This window comes from Mobula birostris, chromosome 2 (assembly GCF_030028105.1).
Source record: "Mobula birostris isolate sMobBir1 chromosome 2, sMobBir1.hap1, whole genome shotgun sequence".
NCBI lineage: Eukaryota > Metazoa > Chordata > Chondrichthyes > Myliobatiformes > Myliobatidae > Mobula > Mobula birostris.
In genome coordinates this window covers 74712716-74731490 of record NC_092371.1, presented here as the reverse complement: position 1 = coordinate 74731490, position 18775 = coordinate 74712716, and the positions used below count along the sequence as shown (strand labels likewise).

The 18775-nt window shown below is 42.0% G+C and overlaps 1 protein-coding gene across 1 annotated transcript in view; it reads left to right on the top strand.

Moving 5' to 3' along the window:
- actr5 (actin related protein 5) overlaps positions 1–13132 on the top strand; it is a 64522-nt gene extending 51390 nt beyond the window's left edge. Inside the window, exons 8-9 of the mRNA XM_072243151.1 lie at positions 7662–7794; positions 11533–13132. Of these exons, the coding sequence (XP_072099252.1) occupies positions 7662–7794; positions 11533–11718 (319 nt within the window). The 3' untranslated portion in view covers positions 11719–13132. The remainder of the gene's footprint in view (positions 1–7661; positions 7795–11532) is intronic.
- Positions 13133–18775: the final 5643 nt, after the last annotated feature.

Genomic DNA, 18775 nt, shown 5'->3' with positions numbered 1-18775 from the left:
TTGAGCGCTTAACATCCAAGGTTACACATTGTATTGAAAAGACAAGCTGGTAGGCAGAGCGTGAAGTGGCTCTATTGGTTTAAAAAAAATTAAATAAGATCCTTGGAAAGAGGTGACGTAGGATCAGAAGATGTAGAATCCTAAAGTTAAGAAACTGGAAGGGTAAAAAGTCATGGAGTTCCATAGAGTCCTCTGAACAGTAACCAGGATGTGGGCTACAAATTACAATAGGAAATAGAAAAGGAATGTAAAAAGGGCAATGTTATGATAGTCCTGGGGGATTTCAGCCTGCAGGTAGATTGTACTGTTTGGTGCTTGATCCCAAAAGAGGGAATTTGCAGAATGCCTACGAGTGGGCTTTTTAGAGCAGTTTGTGGTCGATCCCATCAGGTCAATGGCACTTCTGGATTGGTGGTATGTAATGACACAGATCTGATTAAGAAGTTTAAGGTAAAGGAACTCTTAGGAGGCAGTAATCGTAATATGAGAGAATTCACCCTGCAGTTTGAGAAGAAGAAAATAAAATTGAATGTATCAGCTTTACACTAAAGAGAATTACAGAGGCATGAGACAGGAGCTGGCCAGAGGATTGGAAGTGGACACTAGCAGGGATGCTGACAGAACAACAACGGCTGGTGTTTATGGGGGAAATTTGGAAGGCGCAGTAGGAAAAATACATTCCAAGGATGAAGTATTCTAAAGGGAGGATGAATCAAAAGTTGAACTTTTTGGCAGAAATGCACAGCGCTAGGATTTGGAGGGAAAAGGGCACAGCATTTCCAACATTGAGATCTCATCCCAACTGTGAAGCATGTTGGAAGGAGCATTGTGGTTTGGGGCTGCTTTGCTGCCTCTGGGCCTGGACAGCTTGCAATTGTTGAGGGAACAATGAATTCAAAATTGTTATCAGAATAGCCGTATGCCACCTGAAGCTTAAAGGAAGTTGAATGATGCAACAAGACAATGATCTGATACGCAAGAATAAATCAACAACAGAATGGTTTAGAAAGAAGAAAATTTGTGTTTTGGAATGGCGAAGTCAGAGAGCAGACTTTATCCCAATTGAGATGCTGTGGCCTGACCTGAAGAGGGCTGTTCATGCAAGCTATCCCAGAAATATTGATAAACTGAAACAGTTTTGTATGGAGGAATCGTCTAAAATTCCTCCTCACTGTTGTGCAAGTCTGATCAACAGCTAAAGGAAACATTTGGTGGAGATTATTGCTGCTAAAGAGGTTCTGCCGATTATTAAGTACAGGGGTTCACATACTTTTTCCAGCCTGGACCGTGAATGATTAAACAATGTGTTCAATTAAGACATGAAAAGTACAATTGTTTATGTGTTATTGGTTTAGGCAGATTGTGCTTGTCTATTATTGTGACTTAGATGGAGATCAGACTACATTTTATGAGTAATTAATGCAGAAAACCAGGTAACTGCAAAGGGTTCAGAAACTTTTTCTTACAACTGTATAAAGAATAAGAGAGAGGCATTGATATCAGACCAGTAATGGGATACAAATAACTTAGATTAGATTATGAGGACACGCAGTCCTCTTTTATTGTCATTTAGTAATGCATGCATTAAGAAATGATGCAATATTCCTCCGCTGTGATATCACAGAAACACAGGACAGACCAAGACTGAAAAACTAACAAAAACCACATAATTATAACATATAAATAAATAGCAGAGGAACTTAAGTATTTTGAATCAGTCTTCACTGTGGAAGACGTTAGCAGTATGCCGGAAATCCAAGGTGTTGGGGCAGAATTGGGTTGTTGCTATTACTATGGAGAAGATGCCTGGGAAGCTGAGGGGTCTGAAGACAGATAAGTCACCTGGACCAGTTGGACTACCCCCAGGGTGCTGAAAGAGATCTCTGCAGAGATTTTGGAGGCTTTCAAGAATCACTAGATTCTGGAATGGTTCCTGATGACGGGAAAATTGCAAATGTCAGTCCACCCTTTAAGAAGGGAGGGAGGCAGAAGATGAGAAATTATAGGCCAGTTAGCTTGACTTCAGTGATGGGAAAGATGTTAAAATCTACTATTAAGGATGAGGTTTAGGGGTACTTGGAGGCACATGATTAGGCTAAAGTCAGCATGGTTTTCTAAAGGGAAAATCTTGCTTGACAAACCTGTTGGAATTCTTTGAGGAAATAACAGACACGATAGACAAAGGAGAGTCAATGGATGTTTATTTAAATTTTCAGAAACCCTTGAGAAGGTGCTGCACGAGAGGCTGCTTAACAAGATAAGAGCCCATGGTATTGCAGGTAAAGTACTAGCATGGATAGAAGATGCTAGAATCAATTATAAAAGATGAAATAGCAGCATATTTGGATAGCAGTGGCAGGGTAGGTCTGAGTCAGCATGGATTTACGAAGGGGAAATCATGCTTGACTAATCTGGAATTTTTTGAGAATGTAACTATGAAAATGGACATGGAAAAGCTAGTGGATGTAGTGTACCTGGACTTTCTGAAAGCCTTTGATAAGGTCCCACATAGGAGGTTAATGTGCAAAATTAGAGCAAATGGTATTGGGGGTAGGGTACTGACATGGATAGAAAATTGGTTGGCAGACAGTAAACAAAGAGTAGGGATTAATGGGTCCTTTTCAGAATGGCAGGCAGTGACTAGGGGGGTACCGCAAGACCGCAGCTATTTACAATATACATTCATGATTTAGATGAAGGGATTAAAAGTAACATTAGTAAATTTGCAGATGACGCAAAGCTGGGTGGCAGTGTGAAATGTGAGAAGGATGTTATGAGAATGCAGGGTGACTTGGACAGGTTGGGTGAGTGGGCAGATGCAGTTTAATGTGGATAAATGTGAGGTTATCCACTTTGGTGGCCAGAACGGAAGGCAGATTACTATCTGAATGGTGTCAAGTTAGGAAAAGGGGAAGTACAACGAGGTCTAGGTGTCCTTGTTCATCAGTCACTGAAAGTAAGCATGCAGGTACAGCAGGCAGTGAAGAAAGCTAATGGCATGTTGGCCTTCATAACAAGGAGAGCTGAGTATAGGAGCAAAGAGGTCCTTCTGCAGTTGTACAGGGCCCTGGTGAGACCACACCTGGAGTATTGTATACAGTTTTGGTCTCCAAATTTGAGGAAGGACATTCTAGCTATTGAGGGAGTGCAGCGTAGGTTCACGAGGTTAATTCCCGGGATGGCGGGACTGTCATATGTTGAAAGATTGGAGCAACTGGGGTTGTATGCACTGGAATTTAGAAGGATGAGAGGGGATCTGATTGAAACATATAAGATTATTAAGGGATTGGACGCGCTAGAGGCAGGAAACATGTTCCCGATGTTGGGGGAGTCCAGAACCGAAGGCCACAGTTTAAGAATAAGGGGTAGACAATTTAGAACAGAGTTGAGGAAAAACTTTTTCACACAGAGGGTTGTGGTTCTGTGGAATGCTCTGCCTCAGAAGGCAATGGAGGCCAATTCTCTGGATTCTTTCAAGAAAGAGTTAGATAGAGCTCTTAAAGATAGCGGAGTCAAGGGATATGGGGAGAAGGCAGGAAAAGGGTACTGATTGTGGATGATCAGCCATGATCACAGTGAATGGTGGTGCTGGCTCAAAGGGCTGAATGGCCTACTCCTGCACCTATTGTCTATTGTCTAAGATTGGCTGACTTGCAGAAGACAAAGTGTGGGAATAAAGGGGGCTTTTTCTGGTCGGCTGCTGGTGACTAGTGGTGTGCTGCGGGGGTTGGTATTGGGACCTCTTCTTTTTATGTAGTACGTCAATGATTTGGATGAAGGAATTGATGGCTTTGTGGCTGTAATTACAGACAATATGAAGATAGGTGGAAGGACAAGTAGTGTTGAGGAAGCAGGGTGTTCGCAGAAAGACTTGGACAGATTGGGGGAATGGGCAAAGAAATGGCAGGTGGAATATAATGTAGAAAAATGCATGGTCACTTTCAGAAGCAATAAAGGTGGGGACTATTTTCTAAATGGGGAATATTCAAAAATCAGTGATGCAAAGGGACTTGGGAGTCCTTGTGCAGGATTCCTTAAAGGTTAACTTGCAGGTTGAGTCCATGGTAAGGAAGACAAATGCAATGCTCGTATTCATTTTGAAAGAACTAGAATACAAAAGCAAGGATGTGATGCTGAGGTTTATAAGGCATTGGTCAGACTGCACTTGGGGTCTGAGCAGTTTTGGGCTCATCTAAGAGAAGATGTACTGACGTTGGAGAGTCCAGAGGAGATTCACGAGCATGATCCCAGGAATGAAATGGTTAACATATGAAGAGTGTTTGGCTCTGGGCCTGTACTCACTGGAGTTTAGAAGTATGAGGGAGGATTTCATTGCAACCTATTGAATTTTGAAAGGTCTGGATAAAGTAAATGTGGAGAGGATGTTTCCTATAGTGCGGGAGTCTAGGACCAGAGGGCACATCTGCAGAATTGAGGCATTCCCATTTGGAACAGAAATGAGGAAACATTTCTTTAGCCAGAGAATGGTGAATCTGTGGAAATTCACTGCCACAGATAGCTGTGCAAGCCAAGTCATTGGGTATATTTAAGGTGGAGATTGATAGGTTCTTCATTAGTCGAAGTGTCAAAAGTTATGGGGAAAAGGAAGAGGAATGGGGTTGAGAGGGATACTAAATCAGCCATGATAGAATGGTGGAGCAGACTTGATGAGCCAAATGGCCTAATTCTGCATCTATGTCTTATGGAGTACCTCAAACTGTTGAACTCCTGGGATTTTTGTGCATAAGTCTCTAGCATTTAGAGAATGTTGAGAAACACAAAGGATATCTATTGAGCAGCAGTTCCATCGGCAAAGACGCCTTGTTAATGAGAGAGGTCAGCAGAGAATGGTCAGACTGGTTCAAGCTGATATGAAGGTGACTGTAACTCAGATAACCACGTGTTACAACAGTGGTGTGCAGAAGAACATATCCAAATGCACAACATGGCGAACCTTGAAGTGGATGGAATACAGCAGCAGAAGAGCATGAACATACACACTGTGGCCACTTTATTAGGTACAGTTGTTTTCCTCTCCGTGACTTTTGGTGCATCAGGTGGCAACCTTTCTGTTTCTTTAGCATTTGTTTATTTTTATTCAAAGCTGGGACCATTCATCTCGAAATCCAGTGCTGATGCCACTACACCAACAGCTGGCTTTTATTAGATACAAGAAATGCATAAAAAAAGTGGCATCTGAGTGTACTTTAATCATTGTCCTGTATTTTGTACACTCATTAAACTGGACTTCTCTACTTAGAGAGCAAAAGCTGCTATATTGAACCAATGAGCTAGCAGAGAAGACGCATTGTTGCTGCCTTTGGCTGAATGGTGGCTGACAAGTTTAATTTTCATAGCTCTGTTAATAGCCAAGGGAAAATGCATTAGGACCCAGCCTCAAAACAGCTTAAAGGTGTCCACAAAGGGAGGATAGAATCTGCAAGAAAACTGAAAATACTTAGCTGGATATTCATGTCTTTTAAGTCTGATCCAGACAGGATATCAGATCCATAACCTGAGCCTTGGCATTCATATTTTAAACATTTCTTTACCTTTACTCACTCATCTTGTTTGAGGAAGGATTTACGAGTGTAAGTAGAATAGAAGTATTAGTTTTTCACATCTGTGATGTGCATTCAGTTTTAGCAGTGATGGGTGAGGAAGCCGGTGTCTCTGATTAGCGATGTATAAATTTGCCATGCAAGATTATCACAGTGATTGAAACACGAGTTTCTGGCCCTGTCTATGTTGTTAAGAAGTGGTAAGGCAGGGTGCCACGATAGCAAAGCTGCCGCAATTACAGCTCTGGGCATTGGAGTTCAGAGTTCAATTCTGAAGTTCTCCATAAGGAGTTGCATACATTCTCCCTATAACTCTGTGGGTTTCCTCCACGTGCTCCGGTTTCCTCCCACATTCCAAAGATGTACCAGTTAGTAGGTTAATTGATCATTGTAGATTCTCTTGTGTTTAGGCTAAGGTTAAATAGGTGGTTGTTGGGCGGCATGACTCATTGGGTCAGAAGGACTTGTTATGTACTGTTATTTAAAAATAAATAAATATGCAATACTCACATAAAGTGTGAATATTGTGAGCTGTTTTGGGCCATTTATCTAAGATAGTTACTTTATTGATCCCAAAGAAAATTACAGTGTCACAGTAGCATTACAAGTGCATAGATATACAAATATTAGAGGAGAAGTAAGGACGAAAAAAAATAAGTTACCTTTTAAAAATAAGATGTACAAGATTTACAAGTCAAAGATTACAAGAACACTTCCTTGTCTGTAGGTTGACTCATTATGGATCTTGATGGCTTAGGGTAAGGAGGACCTCATGTAGCGCTCTTTGGAGCAGCACAGTTGTCTTAGTCTATTACTGAAAGTGCTCCTCTGTTCAGCCAAGGTAGTGTGCAAGGGGTGAGAAACATTGTCCAGAATTGCCAGGATTTCCTAGAGGGTCCTTTGTTCTACCACAGCCTCCAGTGTGTCCAGTTTGACTCCTATGACAGAGCCAGCCTTTCTAATCAGTTTATTGAACCTGTTGGCATCACCTGTGTTGATGCCATTGCCCCAGCACACCACTGACTTCATAGAAGATTGTACTGGCGACAGCAGACTGGTAGAACATGTGAAGGAGAGGCCTGCATACTCCAAATGACCTAAGTCTCCTCAGGAAGTAGAGGTGACTCTGGTCATTCTTATACACAGCCTCTGTGTTGGTGCTCCACTCAAGTCTGTCGTCCAGGTGCACCCCCAGATACTTGTAGGTCTTCACCACATCCACATCCTCACCATCAATAATAACAAGGAGCAGTGCAGGCTTAGTCTTCCTAAAGTCCATCACCATTTCTTTGGTCTAAGAAAGGATGTGCTGGCATTGGAGAGGGTCCAGAAAAGATTCACGAAATGATCCCTGGGATGAAAGATCATCCAGTCCATTGTAGAGCAAACCAATCAGTCCCATCACTGTTCTTTCCTTGTGGTGCTGTATATTGTTTTCATTCAAGCTCTTATCTCTTGCCTTCCTGAAAGACCCTTTGCCTTTTTCTCCCCTTTTTGCAAGTCAAATTCCAGATCATTGTCTTTTTAATGCTTCTCCTCATATTTCCTGTGTGCCTTTTGCTAATTACTTTCTGCACTGCTCGGTCCTTGAACCATCTGTTGATGGGGACAGCTGCTATCCAACAGCTAAATCTAAATGTGTCATAGCCTTGTACAGCTCCATCTGGTCTCTTAATGCTCTGAGATCACAGTCTTTAAAAAGAAAGAACTCAGCTGTGGGTCCACTTTCAGCAGAGCTTTGGGAGGGATCCACTGAGAAAACCAGTGTCAGTATAAACACAAGGGATTCTGCAGATGTTGGAAATGTACAGTAACACACACAATGCTCAAGGAACTCAGCGGATCACGCAGCTTCTATGGAAAAGAGTAAACAGTAGATGTTTTGAGCTGAGAACTTTCATCAGGATTCATGAAGGCCTGATGAAGGGTCTCAGCCTGAAACATCGATTGTTTATTCCACTCCATTGATGCTCCTGACCTCCTGTGTCCCTCCAGCATTTTGTATCCCCCTACTTGCATGACCATGCTAGAAAGGGTTGAAAGGTTGAAGAATACAGCACAGAGTTGCAAAAATAAAATGCACCTGCTTTAATTCTGCAGATATTCCAAGAAAGAGCAAGATGAACTGGTACAAAATGTATTCCTTACTGGCGGAAACATTCTATACCCTGGGATGAAGACCAGAATGGAGAGGGAGCTGCTTTCCATGAGGCCTTTTCGGTCTTCATTTCAGGTACTACACATTAAAAGCTGTGTTGAGTTCTTATCTTGGGTGGTGAGGCAGTGGGGGGTGATGTAGAAGCATCAGTAATGACAAAGATACTGATCTATTTTCTGAGGCATGGCTGACAAAGTTTTGGGACAATGGCCTCTGCAAGGCCAGATTCAAAACTCTTTTATTTGTAATACCAAACAGGGCTATCGGGTTGATTGGTGAAGGGGTTAAGCGTTACGGGAAGAAGTTTTAGATGTTTTAGAACAGTACAGCATTGTACGGACCGTTCGGCCCAAGATGTTCTGCTGATCTCTATGAACCTACTCCACGGTCAACCTGACCCATTTCCCACTTTTACATTTTCTTCCTTTATAGCATTAATGATAGGGATACAAAACAGACCTTGGACTCTTCAATGGTTAAACCTCCTTGTCAGCCTCTACCTTTTTATTGCAACTGCAAGTTTCATTTTGGACAGCTAACATCTTATTTCCAGGACCATGAGAATTGGATGCCTTCGTCAGTCATGGTTGAGTCCTAGCTGTCTATATTCGCAAACCAGGGCGGTACAATAGGGAGAGCAGGCTGCTGCCCATCTAGTAAGCTTCCCCCTCCCTAAGCATGTGATGAACCCAAAGGAAAGGCAGAGTTTCGTACCAGCCGTGTTGCAGTCAGCATTGAACTCAATGTAGATCTGCCTTATGTTCTCCAGCTCTCGGTTTTTCCCTTGGGGTTTATTCTTGAAGCCTTCCCGTGAGTGGGTATAACTGCAAGGCTGTGGCAGTTTGCGATCAGAGTTTTCCTTCTCATCAATGAGCTGCCAACCGTGGCTGATGGCCCCATCTGCCCGAAGCCCATGGGGATTAACGAAGAATTAATTGTGCTATTTGACTTAGTGCAGTAAAGCTATAAAGAATTGGGGAAAAAAGCATGTAGGCATGAAAACTTCCTAGCTACTATATTGTTTTGCCTTTGTTTGCTGTAATGGCAAACTCAGAATAAAAACAGATCTTTTGATTAACTATAAAGCCATGGAACTTTATATTGATTACTGGAGAATTCAATAAGATTTTGGACATCAGGGATTTGATAGAGACTGTAATTTGAAATGTTAACTCTACTTCTTTTCTCACAGATGTGGCCTCACCTACTGAGTATTTCCAACATTTTGCTTTTATTTTTGACTTCCACCATCTGCAAGTCTTTTTTTTTTATTCAGAGATCTGACAACCTTTAATGGATTTTCTCCAACTAATGCATCTGCAAATCAATTTAGAGTCATGCAGAATATGTGCTTGGTATAATCCAGGGGTACTTGGATTCACTGAAGAAAACTTTGAAAGAACACTGGGCTTGGAGCCAATCTTTGAAGCTTTTATTTGAAGATTTTTGAGATCTTTACATAAAAAGAAGCAACGGTCTTTGCTCTAGTTTCTGTTGCACATTATAGTTACTAATCTCATTTATTTTCCTCCATTTCTCTTACGTAATACACTTTTATTGAAAAGTACTCCAAAATAAGTTCAGAAGTAAATTTATTATTAAAGTATGTAAACCATATGTAGTAGCCTTGAGATACATTTTCTTGCAGGCACTCATAGGAACACAAGTACAACAGAATCCATGTAAAACCATACTAACAAAGGTAGAGTCCCTGAAAGTCTGTCTACAGTAGGGGTTCCCAGCCTGGGTCCACAGACCCCTTGCTTAATGGCATTGGTCCATGGCGTAAAAAAGGTTGGGAAGCCCTGGTCTACAAGCTTTGGAAGTCAGTTCAGTGCTGATGCAAGTGAAGCCATTCACGCTGTTCCAGGAGCCCAATGCTGTTCCTGAGCCTGGTGGCATGGGACCCAAGACACCTGCACCTCCTACCTGACGGTAGTAGTGAAAAGAGAGGGAGACAGATCAAACATGGGCAGATGCAACAGGCATAGGTGGGGATCTTGGCTGGCAAGGGGTAGTGGGGCTGAGCATTGATTTGTTTTCCACTCTTGGGCCTCGATGCTTCGATCTGGCTTGGTCCACTCTGGAGCTCTTTCTGGCGATGGCCATACCCACTTTCCTGAAAGTCAAGTTTGCGAAATCCTTCAGGAGATCATAAAATCACTAGTTTGCTTAGACGGTTCAAAAGTTTGTTTCTTAAAGGGAAATTACAGGCTGTGGATTGCAATGCTAGTAGTTTGGAAGAAATATATTTAGTACAGGGGTTCCCAACTTGGTGTTCACGGACCCCTTGCTTAATGGTCCATGGCATATAAATGGTTGGGAACCCCTTAAGTAGTAGAATATCTAGTGGCTTTATCACTGGCGACATCTTGGCTTTGCTTTCTGTTGTTAGGTAATTCTCTTAAATGTTATATCTAACTGACATTTAGTAGCCAGAAAGCTAATAATCTATTGGGGTTTGTTACCTGTCTAGAAGAGCTTCTACATCACTTCATGTCTTAATAGATTTTATCACCATCTAATCATACTTGAGGTGCAGACTATTTGTGCTCCACAAAGTTCTATAAACAGCAGATGAGATGAGTGACCATTTAATCTGACTACAATAATTCAATTTAAGCTGAATTGCCAGAAATAAATTCCTGATTCACATTGTATATTATATTTAGAGGGGCAAGAATGAACTATAAGGAGTTTTGACTCTGAATCTGTTTAGCAGCAATTGTTGTGGAGGCTCCCCCCTAAGGTCAGGGTCAACTGTGGATATTGCATTCCAGCTGTCTACATGATGCACAAGGCAGTACGAAATGGAGAGCAAGCTGTTGGCCATGCAGTAGGCCCTTTCCCCCCATTTAGCTAATGAATCCAAAGGCACAGCAGAGACAGGTATAGTTTGGCACCAGTGGCATCGCAGGAGTTGCCAGTCAGTGTTGAACTCAACATTGGGCTGTTTTAGGGAGTTCAGCTCTGGCTTTACTCCTGAAGCCTTCCCATGAATGGGTATATCCGCAGTGCAATGGAGGTTTGAGATCAGAGCTTTCATTCTCCTAGATGATTTGCCAACCACGGCTGACAAGCCCCATCTGCCTGAAGCAACTGGTTTTAAGGTGCTAGTAGCATGCCTTTGCCCTTTTTCCTAACAATAGAAACTGCTCCACTGGCCTTAGTAGCTAAGCCACTTGTGAAGGCCAGGAGCTGGACTTGGTTCTCAGGACTATGGAGATGCACACCATTAGGAGCGTTTAATAGGTAGTGGGAGCTTATCCCCACTACCATCCCTCGGCTATGACAACCTTAAGGAATCAGCAATTAATTGCAACAATTTCTAAATTCTATTATTTCAGAACATATCTATTGCTGATGTGGTAGCCTATGTACGAGAGAGATGCGCTTTCCTGTTTGTGCATTAACTTAGCATTATAATTTCTGATTCCTTGCTGAAATTTGGGTAAATTTTTGTGGTCTTCAAAATGAGGGATTTTTGCACACAGGCATCATTGCTCTGTTTTCATCAATCACTGAGGTACAATTAATACTGCTAATATGTAACAATCCCAGATTCTTCAAAGCAAAAACTACAAGCTGAGGGGTCTTTTGTTCCATGATTATGGGCAAGTTTGCAATACGAGTCCTTAGTGAAGAGACCAACTCAAATACTTGTGCACATTCAGATTTATCTTCTTGAAACAAAATCTATAGAAATGAATCATATCGCCATAAATTGTTATGAAGTTACATTTCTCCTTTAAGTCACTTCTCTGAATTGCACAGAACTGTTGTATATTGATATAGGGCCTTTGTGTCTTTCAGGTGGTTGTTGCTTCCAATCCTGTTCTGGATGCCTGGTTTGGTGCTCGTGATTGGGCTGTGGAGCACAAAGATGAAAGTGAGGGCTGGATCACACTATCTGAATATGAAGAGAAAGGAGGAGAGTACTTGAGTGAACACATAGCTTCTAATATTTATGTGCCGATGAGCCTTACAAAACCAGCTTAGTTGCACTGGCAAACCAGAAGATTTTGGACAAATTCAATTATTCACCTGGCTTTTGCATAAATTGAGAGACATCTCTTTTGAACTGAAGCCAAATTAACTGCTTTGATAAGCAGTTCTTGATGTTTTTATATAAAAGACATTTATTTTGAATTGTAAATACTGAATTTGAACTGGATTACAGTGTAATTTTTTTCTTGAAATAATATCCTCTTTCAGGATACGGATAACCCATACATTAGTATCTATTAACAACATACATTGTTGTCTCAAGATTAAGTGATAGCTAAGAAATCCTGATGAAGAGTCTCAGCTCAAAATGTGGACTGTTTATCCATTCCATAGATGCTACCTGACATTGAGTTCTTCTAGCATCTTGTATATGTTACTGTGGCTAAGAAGAAATGTAGGTTGAAAGTGATGACAAAAGTATTCATTTTTTTCCTCTGTATATCCCTTCCTACATTGTGGAACTTGTCTCTATCATCATTTGGATAAAACTTACCCTGCTGAAACAATAGACAATAGCTGCAGGAGTAGGCCATTCGGCCCTTTGAATCAGCACCGCCATTCACTGTGATCATGGCTGATCATCCATAATCAGTATCCAGTTCCTGCCTTATCCCCATAATCTTTGATTCCGCTATCTTTAAGAGCTCTATCCATCTCTTTCTTGAGAGCATCCAGAGACTTGGCCTCCACTGCCTTCTGGGGCAGAGCATTCCACATATCCACCACTCTCTGGGTGAAAGAGTTTTTCCTCAACTCTGTTCTAAATGGCCTACCCCTAATTCTTAAACTGTGGCCTCTGGTTCTGGACTCGCCCATCAGCGGGAACATGCTTCCTGCCTCCAGAGTGTCCAATCCATTAATAATCTTATATGTTTTAATCAGATCCCCTCTCATCCTTCTAAATTCCAGAGTATACAAGCCCAGTCGCTCCAATACCAAGTCTATGTGCATATAAGGTGTCCCTTGGAATACAGCCTGGGATAATACTGTCATAAAGCACATTACTGCTCATTTTCTTACAGAAATTATGATTTTGTTCAGTGTTAGCATTGGGTTAGTTCTCCTGCTTTTGCACAGAGAGACTTGGTTAGAAAAGTGCATGATACATGCAACCTGATTTGAACTTATTTAAAACTTGGAAAAGGCATACTTCGACTTTCTTTTAATTGGATTTGCTCCTTACTCTAAATTGAACATTTACTCTGGTAAACTGTCTTTAAAGGAGATATAATCTTTTGAATTATTAGAGCAGTATATTCCAGTACAGAAGTGTTGCCATTCAATATTTGTGAATATTGCAACCCCCTAAATGTTAATGATTTTGTTTATTTCATGCATTCAAGTGGATTACTGTTTTCTTAAAATGTCTTCAGAATATTGGAAGAAAGAAATATTGTGGAACTGTCTTTTTCTATCTGCATTTTGTGTGGTCAACAGTCTATTGCTACCCAAGGAAAAGCTACCATATGAATGGAAGTATTTATAAAGCATTTTTCTCAACCGCAGAACATCAGAGCAATTAAACCTCCTCCAGTGTGTAAGAATGAGAGGTAATCATGTCAAAATGTACAGAATTCCTACGAGGCTTGAAGGGTAAATATGGAATTGGTCTTTCCCCTGGCTGGGATATGTAGAAACTGAGGGTTACAGTCTCATCTTAGTCATTCGGGACAGAACTGAAAAATTTCTTCATCCCTGGTGAATCTTCGGAGTTTACTACTCAAGGATGTGGAGACTGAATTGCTGAGTACAATAACACCAATATTGTTAATGTCTGTAGATATTATGGAATCAAGTGTTTTGGGGTTAGTGCACCAAAGATCATATTTAAAGGTAAAATAAGTGTAATGGACTGAATGACCAACTACTGGTATTTAAGTTCTTTATAAATAGCTGTACAGTCAATGAAAGTTTGAATGATTAGAAGATTGTAGATTCATAAAACTTAGCCATGCCATCACTGGAGTACTGTACACATTTCTGGTAATCATATAGAAATGATCGAGTAACAGGATGCAAAGGAGAATTGAAATCATGGCCGTGTAACTTTAATTACAAGAAGAATATCACCTAAACTGGGGTTACTTTGAGAGGAAGTAGGAAGCTGAAGGGAGTTTTAATTGAAGTGTGTAAAATTACAAGAGGTATGGACAGGGTAAACAGGACAGACCTATTTCCTTTGATGGATGAAGATAATTTTGGGAGTGGCTGGATGAAACTGTATTTCTGCCTAGTTTGTTGGTGATCTGGACTCTGAAACTGGTTGATGCAGGAAAGCTCACTCCATTTAGAAGATAACTGGATGAATACTTGGGTGCTGGAAACTTCAAGGCAGTAAATAGAACTGGGATGTAGCAGTGGCAAGAACAGGTTTCTCCTTGCCCAGCTTTGGGGCCAAATCGCATCCGTCACAATGCACTTCAAATTTGCCTAGCACTGGAGCCAAATGGTCTCTCTACATGATGCAAATTTTGATTTACCCAGCTTTGTGGCCAACTGGTCTCCCACACGATTTCCATTTTGGATCTTGTGAAGTACTGTCACTGTTTTAAAAAAAATACAGTGGGAATCCAAGCAACACACATCAAAGTTGCTGGTGAACGCAGCAGGCCAGGCAGCATCTCTAGGAAGAGGTGCAGTCGACGTTTCAGGCCAAGACCCTTCGTCAGGACTAACTGAAGGAAGAGTGAGTAAGGGATTTGAAAGGGGGAGGGGGAGATCCAAAATGATAGGAGAAGACAGGAGGGGGAGGGATGGAGCCAAGAGCTGGACAGGTGATAGGCAAAAGGGATATGAGAGGATCATGGGACAGGAGATCCGGGAAGAAAGACAAGGGGGTGGGGAACCAGAGGATGGGCAAGGGGTATATTCAGAGGGAGAAAAAGGAGAGTGAGAGAAAGAATGTGTGTAGAAAAATAAGTAACAGATGGGGTACGAGGGGGAGGTGGGGCCTTAGCGGAAGTTAGAGAAGTCGATGTTCATGCCATCAGGTTGGAGGCTACCCAGACGGTATATAAGGTGTTGTTCCTCCATCCTAAGTGTGGCTTCATCTTTACAGTAGAGGAGGCCGTGGATAGACATGTCAGAATGGAAATGGGATGTGGAATTAAAATGTGTGGCCACTGGGAGATCCATTTGTGTTCAACTTACATGGGCCCTTAGCTCCTAAGCGGAGCACAGGCCATCAGTGACTGCCCATCTTCATCATCCTCTGAAGTCGATGGTACAGTTGGAGTTCATCAATGCTTCTGCAATCCATTGTATCCACCATACAGGGGGATTGGCCTAAACAGCTTCACCAAAGCCTGTTGGCCTGCCTTACCTATTTCCATCTCTCACCACGGGGACAAAGGATTGAACTTTGAGATGCATTTGTGTTCAACAGTCTCTCCCAAAACAGGAGTATGGTGATGAGTAATAGCCAACTAACCCAGTTAATGAATCTGATTACCAGGGCACTAGGATAACTCCTATATCGTACAAAGAAATGCCTTTGGATCACTAACATTCTTAACAGAAGAGAGGGCTCTTTTCAATGACTCAGAGCTCAGAACTAGACAAGAGGTCCAGCCAAGACCTGTGCTCCAACCTGTGGAGCAGCTCTTGAAACCCTTAACCTCTTGAAAACCTTAATGCTCCCAACAGCCACTAGGTAATTTATTAAATCTGTTCCATTCACTGAAAGATGAAGAAGTGTAAAATTTTGAAAGAACCAAGAACAAAAGAAACATATGGTAGAATAATTCAAGCCCCTGAAGGGAAAAAAGCTTGAGAAGACTGACTTCTATGTCAAAATTATTGGCAATCTTGCAGGCTGAGTACATGTGAAATCCAAGTTCTTGTCATAACAAATATATCAAAAAATACAAGGCTTTGGCTAGAGAGTGAAATAAGAGAATAAAAGTGACTCTTGGGAGTGAGTACTGTACATCTGCAAAGTGCGTACCTCTGCTGGTACAGGTTGAACATAGCTGGAAACTCTTCTGCAAAGTATTCAGAATGTACTGCGCGCTTGTTAGTGACCGCTTTACTTCAAAAACACTGCTGCCTCTGGGATATCAAATTTGTGCATTCAAGTCTCGTTCTGGAGCCATGCACCCAGAATCTAGACTGATGCTCCAGTACGATGGGAGTACTGTACTGCTGAAGGAATCTTGGAGGGAGAGACATAAAGAACAGAAAAGGATTAACCTTATTTGTCGCATGTACGTCGAAACATACAGTGAATTGCGTAGTTTCCCGTCAAACCAAATGAGGATTGTGCTGAGCAACCTGCAAGTACCATGTTTCAGTGCCCACAACTCACTAATCCAAACCATATGTCTTTGGAATGTGGGAGCAAACCGGATCACTGGCAGGAACCCCACATGGTTACAGGGAGAATGGACAAACCCCAGTCAGTGATCTCTGACACTGTAAAGTAATAGCACCGTCTGCTACGTTACCTTGCTGTCCATTGAATCATTGGATCTCCAGCGGGAAGAGGCACAGTTTAAAGCAGGGGTTCCATCCTGGGATCTATGGTTCCTCCCCGTTAATTGTAAGGCTCCGTGGCATATAAAAGGTTGGGACTCCCTGGTTTAAAGGAATATGGACTTAACCATGGCACCCATGATGATACTTATTCTGCAGAAAGAATTGGGGTCTTTGATCAATGGTTCATTGAGGATTGTGGGAGCTTCTTGTGCACAAACTGATCATTGAGTTTCCTGAGTCATAGAGCACAGAAACATGACCTTCAGCCCATCTAGTCCTTGCCAAACTTATTCTGCCTAGCCCCATTGCCCTGCACCTGAACCAAAGCATTGTATACCCCTCTCATCCATGTACTTAACCAAATCAAACTCGCATCCACCACGTTTACTGGCAGCACATTTCCCGCCCCCCGCCGAGTGAAGAATACTCTGCTAACTGGAAGGAGTTTGTTTGTTCTCCCTGTAACTATGTAGGTCTCCTCCCACATTCTAAGGACTCAAGTTGTGGACATGCTATGATGGCAGTAACTTAAATGCAAACCATTCCACTAAGCCCCAAATTGCATGTACTGTATCTGAAAGTACAGGGGTCTCGTAATAGACCACAAGACGTGGGAGCAGTATTAGGGCATTCGGCCCATTGGGTCTGCTCCACCATTCCATCATGACTGATTTATTATCCCTTTCAATCCCATTCCCCTGCCTTCTCACCGTAACCATTGACACCCTGACTCAAGAACCCATCAAACTCTGCTTTAAATGTACCCAATGCTCTGGCTTCCACGGCCGTCTGTGGCAATAAATTGCACAGATTCACCACCCTGTGACTAAAGAAGTTCCTCCGCAACCCTGTTCTAAATGGACATTCCTCTGTTCTGAGGGCTGTCCCTCTAGACTCCCGCACTATAGGAAACATCATCTCCATATCCACTCAATATTCGGTGGATTTCAATACGATCTCTCCACCCATCTCCATTATTCTAAACTCCAGCGAGTACAGGCCCTGTGCTATGAAACGCTCCACATACGTTAACCCGATCATTCCCGGGATCATTCTCATAAATCTCTGGATCCTCTCCAATGCCAGTTCATCCTTTCTTGCATAATAGACCCGAAACTGCTCTCAATATTCCAATGTGGTGTCGCGTATTGGATTTTCAAAAGGCTTTTGATAAGGACCCACACAGAAAGGTAGAGTAAATTGGAGGTAAAATACGGGTGAGTGAGAGATTTGCATGTAATATATTTATTTAAAGAAATTTCAGTAGTTAGCTGAAAACTCCTTAGTTGTTGCCTTATTTTTAAATATCTAATTATTCGCTTTACCAAATAACACTACGTGCGGATTAAGTGTCGGCGTTTCTTATTGCTCAGTCTGTTTCCCATTCGATTTCGGCAGTAACAGCTATGTAATCATTTAGTAACACAAGGTAATTGATACTTTTCCGCGCAGCTAATGTCTACTGCAGCCAATGGAAAATATTCAGTGAAATGGGTGATGGCTTTGCAGATTACGTAATGGGGGGGGGGGGTGAAATAACAAATGAATACAAGTTATTCCGAAAGGAAGAACTTGAAAGCAGATTTCAGCTTCCCCCGTGAGTCATCTGGGTTAAGGTAACAACCAGCTGTAAATATAGGCCAGTTTAATTCAGCTAGTGCAGTGTTATAGCCTTCGTTTGGATTTACTGATGTATAAATATCGATATGAAAGCAAAATCTGCCGAGTTTCTTACCCCCGATCCTCATGATTAACCTTAGCCCGTATACTGTACAGGTAAGATCACACTCTGATGCCGGCCGTAAGATACAGGAGCAGAATTAGGCCATTCGGCCCGTCGAGTCTGCTCTGCTATTCCATCATGACTGATTTATTATCCCTCTCAACCTCATTCTGCTTTCTCCCCGTAACTTTTGACGTCCTTACTTATCAACCAATGCTTTAAAAAAAACCCCAATGACCTGGCTTCCACAGCCATCTGTGGCAATGAATTCCACAGAGCCATCATCGTCAAGTAAAGAAATTCCTTCTCATCTATGTTTTAAAAGGACATCCTTGTATTCTGAGGCTATACCCTCTAGTACTAGTCTCCCCCACGATAGGAAGCATCCTCTCCACAAAGACTCTGACCTATCCCTTAAGTATTCAATAGGTTTCAATGAAATCTCCTCTTGTTTGTCTAAACTCCATTGAGTACAGGCCCAGAAACAATTTCCTTTCATTGTCCTTTCAGATCCTGAGACTCTTTGCCATTATTACCCTACTGAGAATACACATCTATGAATTTTAAATGCGAATTGACAGACTGCCCTTTAGCCTACAACCAGCTTCTTCATTGATACTAGGACCTTGCCAGCAGGAAATACCTCAAGAAGATGGCATCCATCATGAAGGACTCCCAACCATCCAAGTCATGCCCTCTTCTCATTACCACTGCCAGGGGAGGAGGTACAGGAGCCCGAGACGCACACTCAATGATTTAGGAACAGCTTCTTCCCCTCTGCATCAGCTTTCTAAATAGTCCATGAACACAAATTCACTATTTTGTTCTCTGTTCTCAGAGAACAGACAG